Here is a 14,748-nt window from a genome sequence, read left to right on the forward strand (position 1 = left end):
AAAAATATTACGAACTTCCTTTCCCGCACTATGATTTGAGGGGGTTCTAGGCATTCCTAAAGGTTTTAGAAAAATTTTATCAACAAAATGTTTCTAAATCAAAAAAACTCAAAGTGAGCAAAGTGGGTTTAATAATCTTGCCGGGATAAAACAAAGTCCCTGAAGCGGGACTCCCCCGGGACCTTTGGGGCACAGTGCAATGATTTTAACCTCTCGACCAGTTCATCTAACTTCGAAGTAAAATAGGGATAAAAAATGAATTTTTAAAACATCCATTACTTCAATTTTTGGGTTCTGAAAAAAAATGAACAATGTTGGGATTAAAAGGCCCGAAATTTTGCTAACCGAAAGGTTTCATTGGTATGATATCCCCTCCCCCCCCCCCCCCCCACTTCCCCCCCCTTTTCCCCTTTGGTAAATGTTTCCCCTTGGATCAATGAAAATTTCTGATTTTTACCCCAATTTTCAAAAACGGGGTTATGCCGAAATTGTTCGGGTATTTGAACACTTTTTCCCTGTGAATAAATTATATCCCGATCAACTAAGATGATCCCAAACTGGCAACCCCTTTTCATAATAGAATTTTTATACCGGAATTTTGAAGTTTAAAAACAAAAATTTTATGGCCCAAATTTGGAAAATAAAATATGAAAATTAAGTGGGGCGGGGTGTGGTCTTGTGGTTAATCCCCTCCGTGTGGGTAAGAGAAGAACGTTGAAAAGATTGATCAAAACCTTCGCATTTCCAGCACTATCCCGGGAACCCGGGAAAAAAATAAAAAAGGGGCCCCCGAAAATGGCCAAACTCCCCCCCCGCCCCCCCCCCCCCCCCCCTTCCGGGGGCGAGGCGATTACAATGGAAGGTCATCAAAAAAACGAGGGGGATGGGGAACCCCTTCAATTTTTTTTACTTTTTTTCACCAAAAAATCAACATTTAAATATTTTTTTCCCCTTCCCAAACCTCAAAAAAAATTAAAAACATGGCCAATTTCCCAAAAAAAATTTAAAATTAATAAACCCATCCCAAATTAATCAACAATACTTTTAAAACAATTAAATGAAACTGGCAAAAAATAAATTTTTGGCATTTCACCCCTAAAATTTAACATTTTCCCCAAAAAAACAACAAACCAAAAAAAATTTTCTATAAATTTAATTTTTAAACTCTTAAAAATTCCCATTAAAAACCCCTTTTTGAACAATATATTTATATTCAACTAAATTTTTTTTTAATTTTTTAAAATTTTTTTTTTTCATCCGGCTTGTTATTTTAATCTCCCCTGGCCAAAAAAATTTTTTTCAAGGCGGCTTCAAATAAACTTGTTACTTTCCCTTCAATTATAAACAAATTGGATGAAATTTTCAGTCAACGAGAATTTTGGGGAAATTGTGTTTTCCCGGAAGGGCATTGGGGAAATTTTTTGGGGGAAAATTTTAAAATTAAAACAGGGGGAAAAAAGGGGGAAAAGCGGTAAAATTATTTTTGGGCTATGGGGAAAAAAATTCCCTTTCCTTCGGGCGTAAAAATTAATCTCCTTTAAAAATTTGGGGGGTTTATTTTTTCCCAAAGGGGGTGGGGCCAAAAATTTCCCCCTTGGGGGGGTTTTTTATTCCTTTTTCCCCCCCCCAACTCAAAACAACCCCCCGCCCTTTTTACCCTTTTCCCTTCTTTTCCCCAAATTCCGCTCCCTCGGGGCCAAAACAACCCCCCCTTCCCCCTTTTCCCTTACCCCCCCCCTAAAATTTTTCTTTCCAAGGGCCCCCCCTGGGGAACTCCCCCCCCCCCCAACCCCCCCCCAGGGGGACACCCCCCCCCTGGGGGCCCCCCCCCACCATTCCCCCCCCCACCTCCCTTCCCCTTCCTTCCCCCTTTTTTCCTCCCCCCCCCTTTGGCGCCCCCCCCCCCCACCCCCCTCTCCCCCCCCCTTCCCCCTTTTTCCCTTTCCCTTTTCCCTTACCCCCCTCCACCTTCCCCCCCACACCCTCTTTCTCCTCTTCCCTTCTTCCTTTTTCTCTCTCCTTTTCCCCTTTTTCTTTCTCTCCCCCTTCTTCTCTCTCTTCTTTTTCTCCTTCTCCCCTTCTCCTTTTTCTTCTCTGCCCCTATCTCTCTTTCTTTTTTCCTCTCCTCCCCTTCTCTCTCCCCCCTTTCTCCTTTTCTTTCTTTTTCCCCTCCCCCTTTTTACCCTTCCCCTCCCCTCCTTCTCTCCCCTCTTCTCTCTCTCTTTCTCTTTTTCCTTCCCCTTCTCTCTCTTTCCTTTTTTTTCTCTCCTCCCCTTTTTTTCTCTCTCTTTCTATTTTATTCTTTCTCTTTTTAAATCTTTTTTATCTCTCCCTTCTCTCTCTCCTTTTCCCCCACCTTCCTCTTTCCCCTCTCTCTCTCTCTCCTTCTCTCTCTCTAACCTATCTATCTTTTTCCCCCCTTCTCTCTCCTTCTCCTTTTCCTTCCCCTTCCATTTCTTTTTCTTTCCCCCTTTCCCCTTTTCCCCTTCTCTCCTCCCCTTTTCCTTCCCCCCATCTCTTTCTCTATCTACACACATACACACGCCCCCTAAAATTTAAACATACACACGCTTTAACCTCTCTTTTCCCTCTTCCTCTATTTCCCTCTCTTATCTCACACACATAAAAACCCCTCGGGATATACATACACTTTGCATTTACTCTCTCTCTCTCCTCTCCTTCTCTCCTCTCTCTCTCCTTTTTTTTCTTTCCACAGCCCAAACCGCTTTTCTTTCTTCTCAGCTCTTTTTCTCTATCACACTCATCTCAATCTCTAAATTTCCCTATCTTCTGCCCTCAAAAAAAATCTTTTCCCCCCTTTATTACACACACACACACACCACAACACATACTTTTTACAAAACACAAGATACACAAACTCAATTTCTCTCTCTTCAACAATCTCTTTTCTCTTTCTTTATCTCAAACTTTTTTATCTCTTACCCCACTCTCCTTTTTTCTCCACAAAAAACCACCCCGCGTTTTTTTTCCACTTTCTCTCCCAGGAACCCAAAACACCCCTTTTTTCTCTTTTCACACAAAATTTTTCCCCTCTCCCCCCCCCTTTTCCTCCCCCTTTTTCTTCTCTCTTCCTCTCTCTTTCTCTCTCTCTCTCCCTTCTTTCACCTCCCCTCTATTTCATCATATTAATGGTCTGATTTTTAAAATTCCCTAAAAAATTACAATTTAAAAATTTCTAACACAATCCGCAAAACTGAAGAAAAAGGGAAAGAGTTAAAATAGGGACACTTATGCAATGTATTCTAATTTGTTTTCCATGCTGGGGATGCAGAAAATAAAAAAGGGAAATTTGCAATTTTTGGAAAAGGCGCCGCCAATCTGGGGGACTTTTTGGGTCCTTATACGGAAGGCGGCTATACTATCTATCACAAATTATATGAACACGGACGGGTATCCTGTTCCGTTGTTTTTAAAACAAAGGGCTCGGACCAATAATTTTTTTGTCCCGCCCAATGGGTGCGGAGATTTTACTTTATTACATGGTTACCGTTTTCCGGGCATCCTGCCAGTGCGGTAGGGCCCGTAACCTGCCCCTCCCCTATTTAAAACCCTTTCCTTACCAAGCCATTTTCAAAATTTTCCCCAAACTTAAACACCCACCCAACATAAAAACGGGCATTTTTACTCAAACAGAAAAGCAACAAGCACGTTATATATATAATTTGTTCGCCCAATAAAGCTCTATTACAGAAGTCAAGTTTTTATATCTATAGCAAAAGGAAATGAAATCTGGATGAGAAAAGTGACGTTTGCATCGTAACATTTGTGACGTTTTCCAATAGGTGGTAAGGAGAGGGTGGATTTCAAATTAAATAACATTTAAACGACTAATAATATTATTATATGTCTTTTTTAAAAACCCCACGCGTGCGGGGTAAAAACTCGCGACAACACACCTTGGTGTTTTTTTACTTTGGCGTCTTTGGGTAATAAATCAGATGCACGCATAATTTCGAACACAATTCAATGACGCTTGAGTGTTGGGTTTTTTTTTTCAATTGTGCAACCAAGTGTTAGTTTCAGAAATCAAATTCTGGCGGTAAATGATCCATTTGAATCCATTTTTTTTTTAAAAACTTGAGAATTTTGTTTTTTCTTAGGGGTCGCAAACATTAATTTTGGTGGACTGATAATAATTCAAGCGGGTAGCAAACTTATTTTAATAGATATTTATGCGCGGCTTAGAAGCTCACGACTTTTTGCCATCAAAAGATAACGGAACCAACCACAAAACTGTGTGTAACCATGGAACGTTTTAGTCTGGTTAAAACAGTTTAGTGAGCATAACTCATAAACGCGGATGGCAAAAAGCAATGACAAAGGTCCGAGTGACATCATCTTCGTTCTATCTATATTTTACGGTCAAACAAGATTCAACGTTTTTTTTTGACGTCATTAGTTAACACTTTTCGGGCGGCGATGTCTGTTTTTACTTTGTTCCCCCCCCCCCCACACACACACACACACACCTCGGTCCAAGAAAAACTAACAACAACCAAAAACATATTTTTATCGCTTTTGGTGGAAACAGGCTGGGGGTTGTGTTTGTTGACAAACAATAATGATGTAGGCTAACTGTGTTATATATTTCGTTTCTGAAGTTTGAAGTGTTGTGGGTGTGTGTTGTGTGTGTTATTTTGTTTTGTGTGTTTTTATGGATTATATTTAGATCGCTAGAACAAAATGTTTTTTTCCTAACGACCGCCGTGTTTATGGGTGAAGTTGTTCGGGAGTGGATGAGTGGTTAGGGAGAGAGAGATGTAAAAGAAATTTTTTATAATATAAATATAATATTATATATATATATATATATATATATATATATATAAATAAAAATATTATATACTCGTAAAAAGCCCGAATTTCGCGGGGAAAGAACCTTTTTTCATTCATACTGTACTCACCATCATTTAATGAGGCAGATTTGGTAAACAACGTTGTCGTGTAATTTGGTAAACTTCGGTTGATTTTTCTGTTGGCCCAACAGAAGTGTAAACCGCTATAGCCTCTGACCCCTGACACAGCAACATACAGTTGCCGTGTGTGAAAAAACCGTTGTGGTAAGAAAACCCCACCTTTTCTTATTGTCTTTCCTGAGAACTTGTTAATTGTCATTGCATGACAAATTGAATAAAAAACGCCCTGACAAAATATCAACGGTGAAAATACAAAATTTTTAAAGAAACTCGGGATGTAGGAACTTTCGGATGTCTCCCCTTTACTTAACTTAGGGAAAAAAAAAACATCCAGCATTTTTTTACTAAGACTTTGACTAACCCTAATAGAAAAAAAATCCTCCGATCTTGAGCTAACCCTAATAGAAAAAAAGATGACAAATTTTAATAAAACAACTTTCCCCCGGACTGCTTTGCACTACCTTTTTAATACTTAACAAATAAAAAGGCGGGCGAAAATCAAAACAAAGGTCAAATTAGGAAATTTTAAACTTCACAAAACATCAAGGTTTGTTTCTAAAGTTTTTAAAATACTTCTATATAATGAAAACTGAATAAATAAATGCCTGAAAAAATATCACGTGAAAAAAAAAATTTAAAGAATACTGGGGATGTAGGAGCTTTCGGAATGCCCTCCCCCTTTACTTAACTTATGAAAAACAAACATCCAGCACCTTTACTAAACTTATGACTAACCCAAAAAAAAAAAAATCCTTCGATCTCGACTAACCCAAATAAAAAAGAGAATCAAAATGGCGACTGAAATACCTTCAGGATCAAGTGAATAATATCACTATAATGCCACGATTTGCTGAAAAATGCCAACACACAAACATGTATACACCACACACAACAAAAAACACACAAACATACACACACACCACACACACAAACACACTACATAACAAAACTGATCACCGCTAAATCAACAACACAACGGAATAATAATAATACTTATTTCTAAAAAAGATGACGCAAATTGACAACTTTTTACAGTATCAAAATTAGTTCTTTTTGGGGGAGTCAAGTGTCGTCGTTGGTACATTTTTTAAAGAATCTGTTTTGACTCAACAAACTTTTAAACAAATTTTTTAAATTAAAAAGGAAATCAAGTTACTGTTTATCTATCTGAAAAAAAACATTTCTAATTTTCAAATTTTCATAGAGTTGTGCGCCGTATCAATTTTTTATTGACTCAATAAGCACAATGTTCTCCACAATTCCTATATTTTTTAAAGAATATATATATATATATATATATATATATATAATATATATAATAATATATAATATATATTATAATATACATATAATTTACTCATAAACAACGGATGGCAAAAAACAATACCCTGAGATAGAATGAGTTACGTCATTCATGTCTTTGTCCCATTGCTTTTTGCCATCCACGTTTGAGTAATTCTCACTAAACTGTATCACCAAACTATAAACGTTCAATTTACAAATAGTTTTTGTGTGTTGATCCGTTATACTTCCGGATGGCAATGTTTTGAGCTTGTTAGTCAAGCGCATACTGCCTATAGATAGTTCGAAGTTGACGTTACTCAGGCCTTTGTTATTGTTTTTTTTGCCATCGGTGTTTGGAGTAATTCTCACTAAACTATATTAAAACTGACTATTAACGTTCATGGTTGCACACAGTTTTGTGTGTTGATCCGTTATACTTCCGGATGGCAATGTTATGAGCTTCTTAGCCAAGCGCATACTATCTATAACAGCAGTCCCCCCCCCCCCACCCGGCCACCCCAACAGCATCAGTCGAATTGCCGTCCAAAGCCGTCTTGTGGTATATGGAAGCCGTCCGGAGTCGTCCGGAGGTCATCTAAAGCCTTTTCAAACCATCCGGAGCCCCTCTGAGCTGTCCGAAGCTTTCCAGACGCCGTCCAAAGGGGAGGTCTTCCGAAAGCTCCTCGTGCTGGCATTTCTTTCAATCAGTTTCTAATGGGCATGATCTTATTAAATTTTCCATGTGCTCGAGGTCATTGGTCACATTTCAAAATGTGCTCAAAGTGACCCACATTGTGAAAAGTGCTTTTCAAATCCCTAACATCACGATTGGCCATTTTATTCAATTTGACACATGGATATGTTTATAACTTTTGTAAACAAAACAGTATATTTACATTTTTTTAAGAAATATCCAATCGCTGGGACAGCAACAAATCAATTGATTGATGAAACCCGGTTGGACGAAAAACAGAATATAAGATCGCTCCCATTGCCGTCCGGAGCCGTCTCAATGCCTTGGGAAGTTGTGCGGAGCCCTGTCCGGAGGTCATAATCTAAAACATTCTCAAGCCATCCCGAGGCCCTTAGAGCTGTCCGAAGATTTCCAGAAAGCCGTCCGTAGGAGAGGCCCTCCGAAAGGTCTCCATGCTGTCATTTCTTTCAACACACACACACACACATACACACACGCACACACACATACACACACGCACGCACACACACACACACACGCGCTCACACACACAAACGCACCCTCTCTCTCTTTCTCTCTCTCTCTCTCTCTCTCACTCTCTCCATTTCTCTCCCTTCCTCTCTTTATCTCATTCGCTCTCTCTCCCCCCCCCCCTCTCTCTCTCTCTCTCTCTCTGTCTATCACACGCACGCACACACACATACTCTCTCTCTCTCTCTCTCTCTCTCTCTCTCTCTCTCTCTCTGTGTGTGTGTGTGTGTGTGTGTGTGTGTCTTTCTTTCTTTATTTTCTTTTTCTCTCTTTTTTCCCCTCTCTCTTTTTCTCTGATTCTCTCTCTCTCTCTCTCTCTCTCTCTCTCTCTCTCTCTCTCTCTCTCTCTCTCTCTCTCTCTCTCTCTCTCTCTCTATCGCACACACAACACACACACACACATCCCTTCCTTATTTTTCTAATATTTATATGTATTGAATACCATCTTTTGAGTGTGTTATTCTTGTTGGGATTGTGTGCTTGCGTCTGGATGAGACTTTTTGTTGATCTTAAACAAAGCAGATTGACAGGTTGAAATTGAAACTCTTCCTCCTGTGTCCTAATGGGAGCGATCTATAGATAGAACAAAGATGACGTCACTCAAGCCTTTGTTATTGTATTTTGCCATCCGCGTTTGTGAGTGCTTCTCACTAAACTGTGTTAACCGGACTATAGATAGTATGCAGATGACGACACTCAGGCCTTTGTTATTCTTTTTGCCATCCGCGTTTGTGAGTTGTTCTCACTAAACTATATTAACCAGACTATAAAAGTTCATGGTTACACAGAGTTTGTGTGTTGGTCCGTTATACTTCCGGATGGCAATGTTATGAGCTTCTTAGCCAAGCGCATACTATCTATAAAAGTTTTATGGTTAGACATAGTTTTGTGTGCTGGTCCGTTATACTTCCGGATGGCAATGTTGTGAACTTCTTGGCCAAGTGCATACTATCTATATTCATGTTTTCGTCCAACCAAGTCATCAATCACGTGACTTGTTGATGTCCAACGATTGGATATTTTTTAACAAATGTAAACACGCTGCTTTGTTTACAAAAGTAATTTATAAACATACACATCTGTCAAACTGAACAAAATGACCAATCCTGATATTAAATATTTCAAAATATGTGAACACTTTTCACTATGTGGGTCACTTTGAGCACATTTTGCAATGTGACCTATGACCTCGATCACATGAAAAGTTAATATAGATAGAATGCGCTTGGCCAAGGAGTTCACAACATTGCCATCCGGAAGTATAACGGACCAACACACAAACTCTGTGTAACCATGAACTTTTATAGTCTGGTTAATACAGTTTAGTGAGAACAACTCATAAACGCGGATGGCAAAAACAATAACAAAGGCCTGAGTGACGTCATCTGCATACTATCTATAGATCATGTCCATTGATCCAGTCCCCTCTGTTTTTATGACCTTTTCCCGTGTGCTTTTATTGTAAGTCTAGCCTTTTTTTAAAAACTATCCCATCTTCTTCCTTTTTACTGGCGCTGATTTGACTGAAAAGTGTCGCACAGGTCAGAGAACCATTAACCAAGAACTAAACAAACGTATGTTTGTTTGTTTGTTTGTTTGTTTGTTTTTTTCTTTGTTTTGATCTGTTTTGTGTCTTGTTATGTTTTAATTGTGTTGTTTTCTTTTTTTTTGTTGTTGTTTTTGTATTTTTGGTTTTTGTTTTTTTTTTGTTTTGTTTTGTTTGGTTTGTTTGTTTTTTTTTTTTTTTGGGGGGGGGGGGGGGGTTGAAATTCCAGATTTGAGACATTTTTTAATGTAGATATTTTTTGAAGTAAAAAGTTCCCGGAGATAGTGGAACAACAGTTGTTTTTTTTTTTTTTTATTACGAGACCTTAAATTCCTTCAATAGCTAGTTTATCATAGGAAACACACCCATGTTCATTTTACCCCTCAGGATAGCCGAAGAATACGAAACCCACGCCGACAATGCAATGGTTAACCTCAGCTCTTATGTGGGAAACCCTATCAACGCTTACCTGCTTATCAAAAGATTTACTTTGGATTGGCAGCAAAACGTCTCGCCAGTTATCTACAACAACACATGGGACTGTAAGTGACTTGATGCAGTTTTGTTTCGACAGTTATTTATAATAGAAGAAGTAGTTCTTCAGAGCCATTGGGGCTATAGAGCCGGAGTTGATCCTTGTTACTACAGCTTGTCTTTCTTTTGATAGGACGGTAGTCTATATCAAAGTACTTTCCACCAGATGTAAGAGTAATAGAGCCAGCTACCTAATCGCCGCTGGATGGACAAGAGGTCAGAAGATAGTCTGCGACCCCCGGAATCGATTTTAGTCATTTTACGTATGAAGTGAGTGCTCTACCTATTGAGCTATCGCGATCCTGGTAGTAATAAAGCAGCAAGGAAAATTACTAAAATAATGATGAGGATATGACGTCAAGAAATGTTCTGTGTCTGTCATTAGAGATAGACAGATAGGTCGATGGATGAATTGATTGATTGATTGATTGATTGATTTATCACATAGATTGCTTGATTGATTATTTATTTATTGATAAATAGACAGATTACTTGATAATTAGAGAGATAGGTGGATAATAGGTAGATAAATGGATAGATGTAGAGATAGATAGTTAAGATAGATAGACAGATAGATAGATAGATAGATAGATAGATAGATAGATAGATAGATAGATAGATAGATAGATAGATAGATAGATAGATAGATAGATAGATAGATAGATAGATAGATAGATAGATAGATGGACTGATGGATAGATTCACAGATAGAAATATAAATAGAGAGAGGGATAGATAGTTAGATGGATAGATAGATCGATAGATAGATAGATAGATAGATAGATAGACAGATAGATAGATAGATAGATAGATAGATAGATAGATAGATAGATAGATAGATAGATAGATAGATAGATAGATAGATAGATAGATAGATAGATGGATAGGTTCACAGATAGAAATATAAATAGAGAGAGGGATAGATAGTTAGATAGATAGATAGATAGATAGATAGATAGATAGATAGATAGATAGATAGATGGATGGATGGATATATAGATAGATAGATGGATAGATAGATAGAATGATAGATAGATAGATAGATAGATAGATAGATAGATAGATAGATAGATAGATAGATAGATAGATAGATAGATAGATAGATAGATAGATAGATAGATAGGTAGACAGATAGATAGATAGTGTTACAGTAGTGCAGTATGCTGATCTTATATTATAATTATAACTATGAAGAGCTGTATAAAGAAGACATATAGATAGAACAAAGATGACGTCAATCTGGTCTTTGTTATTGGTTATTGCCATCCGCGTTTATGAGTAATGTTCACTAAACTGTATTAATCTGACTATAAACGTTCATGGATACACACAGTTTTGTGTGTTGGTCCGTTATACTTCCGGATGGCAATGTTGTGAACTTCTTAGCCAAGCGCATACTATCTATACAGGGGATACATCATAGATTTGCCTCGGTTGTTAGAATTATAGGCCACGGTTTTCTGCTTCCTTTGTACTCTTGAGTTAGATCGTTAGTCCAATTAAATTCTTGTTCATTCTATTTTTCTTGCTCAGTAATGTTTGAAAAATTCAAAGAAAATAATAACGGTCTGCCAACATTTGAAGACATGAAAGGGACTTACGCAGCTATGAACAGACTAACGACAACTTATAATCTGAATATCTCAGAGGTTGTCAGAGGAAACCTACGTGGAATGAAATCACCTATTCTCACAGGTAATTAGAGTAACAATATCATTAATGTCATCATCATCATCATCATCATCATCATCATCATCATCATCATCATCATCATCATCATCATCATCATCACCATCATCACCATTATCATCATCATCATCATCATCATCATCATCATCATCATCATCATCATCATCACATCATCATCATCTTCTTCTTCTTCTTCTTCTTCTTTCTTCTTCTTCTTCTTCTTCTTCTTCTTCTTCTTCTTTTTTATTATTATTATTATTATTATTATTATTTTATTATTATTATTATTATTATTATTATTATTATTATTATTATTATTATTATTATTATATTATTATTATTATTATTATTATTATATATTTATTATTATTATTATTATTATTATTATTATTATTATTATTATTATTATTTTATTATTATTATTATTATTATTATTATTATTATTATTATTATTATTATTATTATTTCATTATTATTATTATTATTATTGTTATTATTATCATTATTATTATTTTTTTTTTTACCCCAGTCTCCGATAGGATTAGGAGAAATCCCTTTCACAAAGACATAGCACCCGACCAACTGATGAGCAACACAACTCATAAAGGTCGGACAAGACATGTCACGAAATCCCACTGGTCACCCATCGAGTACGCTACGTGTTTGCCGCTCTTGAATTACGTTCATTGGAAAGGGGGGGGGGGGGGTAGCGGGGTGGGGAGAGGGTGCTCTTTGAATGAATGAATGTAAAATATCACTGTATGTCTCTAACGCTAGATCCCATGTAAGTTTTCCACAGTATAACATTTCAAAGGAACCGCAGTTTTCAAATACAAGAGATGCATAATTAATATGACATAGAAAATTATTAATATGACTTCTCCCCTCTGAGTTTCTGGCTGTGAGCTATAATATCTCCTGAGAAGGATCATCACGTTGCCGTCGTACAGGAGCTTGTGCGCTGCCATGACCCTGAAAGTGATACCAGCCTAGATCCAATCCTCCTGATGAGTAGCCAGACCAAGATGATCCAAACCGGCGTCCAGACAAGGCCCTTCCTTCTCCTGGGTTTACACTCCAAACTCAATGAAAATGAAAAATAGGAAAAGATACCATGCTGGCTCGGTCGTCGCCCAGTACAAAACGGACCGCGTGCCAAACGTACGAAGTCCGATTGACATGACAAGTGAGCTAGACTCCAACGTTGAAAACAATCTCACTATAGGCACTAACAATAAAATACTTTCCCTAAATATAGAAGGAATATCAATGGCTAAGTGTGAGTACCTATCACACGTACTCAAAAAATATGATGTTGATATTGTCCTCCTTCAGGAAACTCATCTCGATGACACTGCCCCTCCCTCAAGATACAACATTCAGGGATATCACGTAATAAACAATCAGTACCATAGGCAATACGGCATGCCAGAGCAGCAGCCCAAGTCACTGACCTGAGAGGCAGCACAGAAATCAACGGCACACAAATAATCACTATTAAATTTGGTGACACTGAAATTACTAATGTATACAAACCACCAAATCTTAACTGGGCCTCTTACCCTAAAGACCAAGTAAACCCATCCATAATCATGGGAGACTTCAACAGCCACCATTCCGAATTGGGTTACAACAAAAATGACACTCCAAGGAATGAGATCTCACAATGGGCAAACCTTAATTTACTAACACACATTTACAACCCCAACTTTAAGATCGGCCCGTTGGTGCAAAGAATATGATAAAAAGGACCCGAATGGAAATTCGCTGAAGTCAACTAGAGAAATCCTGGGAGATTTCCTCACAGTCAACATCGTCCAGACCTTGTCAGAACTGGAATCAAAATCCCAATCATGAACACCCTGCCCAAACCAAGGTGGAATTTCCGAAAGCAAACTGGAAAGCTTTCGCTGATGAAATTGACAAAACCTGCCAAAGGATCCCCCCCCCCCCCCCCCCCCCAAAAAAAAATATAGGGAGATTTAACAAACTTGTTCTAATGTCCGCAAAGAAGAACATACCCAGGGATTTTAGAAAACAATACATTCCATGCTGGAATGAGCGAAGCAAAGAATTGTTGAGGAGACACATAATGAACAGGTTGCAGAAGAACTACTAAACACACTACATGAAAGCTGAAAAGAGAGATGGGTAGAAATTGTTGAAAACTTTGACCTCAATCACTCCAGCCGTCATGCATGGCAACCCTAAAAAAGCTAAACCCTGAAGCTCGTCAAACAAAATCAGCTCCCCAGATTGCAGCCGACGAAATTGCCAAAGAAATTAAACGGGGACAACACAATTTTAAAAAGAAATAAAAGAATATCAAAAGACCATGAAAACTTTGCCTGACCATGGCATGTTTTGAATTGTCCCAATAACGATTAATGAACTGAAAGAAGCTATAAAGGAAAATAATGGGAAAGTTGCTGGCATTGATGGAATATACCCCGACATGATTACTAACTTTGGCCCAGTAACAATAGACTGGCTGGCATATACTATGACTGACATCACGGGAAAGGGCACATACCCACAAATTTGGAAACATGCCAAAGTAATCGCCATATTAATACCAGGTAAAGCAATGACTAAACCATCCAGCTCTAGACCAATATCTCTACTTTGTTGCTTATACAAGCTCCTGGAAAGAATCGTACTAGAGCGAATCACCCCATATGTAAATCCCTGCATACCACCCGGGCAAGCGGGATTTAGACCACAAAGAAGCACAAGTGAACAGGGAAACACCAAGAGGAGGAAACGTCATTAAAGATCCAACCAAAAGAGTCCCTGCATTCAATAATGCCAGGAAATACTGGACTTCCTCAAATCGCCTCTTAACTGGACATGGCAGAACTGCATCAAATATGTGCAGATGGAAACTTCAAAACAGTGATACCTGCCAGAAATGTCAGGCAGCCCCAGAGACCAGCGATCACATCGTCCTCCACTGTCCAGTCACTAAACTTGAAGATGGCTACGAAACCGTCCTTAGGGCGAAGGAGGGCCTTCAGAAGTTGGGTTGATGAAATAAATTTGGGAGTGTAGCCATACGCTACTACTACTTTACAAATATTATATAACTATAATACATCACTTTTAATCCAGCCGGACGCACAGAATATTATTTCTCGGAAGATTCAATTAAATCAGATATCTGGTATTAAAACTTATTTTTACCGACTATCAATAGTTCTTTAATCAAGTATTTTATTATTGATCCTCTGCGTTTAGTTTTGAAATAATTCAATAATTATAATAAATAATTGAGATCTTATATAGCGCAATATCTACTAAACGTGCTCAAGGCGCTTTACAATGGGTCCCTGACCAACAGCTATACATTTAGCATGTAGGACGGGACATGACGCCTGTTAGGCGATATTACATTTTTTCGGACAGAGACAACGCTGTTAACGGCCAGGTACTCATTTTACACCTGAATACAGTGAGAAAATGTGAGTAAAGAGCCTTTCCAAGGACTCAACTATGCGCCGAGCGAGGCTCGAACCCAGGACCTTCCGATCCGA

The 14,748-nt window shown here is 38.1% G+C and overlaps 1 protein-coding gene across 1 annotated transcript in view; it reads left to right on the plus strand.

Moving 5' to 3' along the window:
* Positions 1-8,780: 8,780 nt before the first annotated feature.
* LOC144960948 (prolyl 4-hydroxylase subunit alpha-1-like) overlaps positions 8,781-14,748 on the plus strand; it is a 16,708-nt gene continuing 10,740 nt past the window's right edge. The window contains exons 1-2 of the mRNA XM_078894326.1: positions 8,781-9,534; positions 11,060-11,221. Of these exons, the coding sequence (XP_078750452.1) occupies positions 9,360-9,534; positions 11,060-11,221 (337 nt within the window). The 5' untranslated portion in view covers positions 8,781-9,359. The remainder of the gene's footprint in view (positions 9,535-11,059; positions 11,222-14,748) is intronic.

Source organism: Berghia stephanieae, unplaced genomic scaffold (genome assembly GCF_034508935.2).
Source record: "Berghia stephanieae isolate SIO BIC M18660-M18661 unplaced genomic scaffold, UCSD_Bste_1.3 scaffold11, whole genome shotgun sequence".
In the NCBI taxonomy this organism is placed as follows: domain Eukaryota; kingdom Metazoa; phylum Mollusca; class Gastropoda; order Nudibranchia; family Aeolidiidae; genus Berghia; species Berghia stephanieae.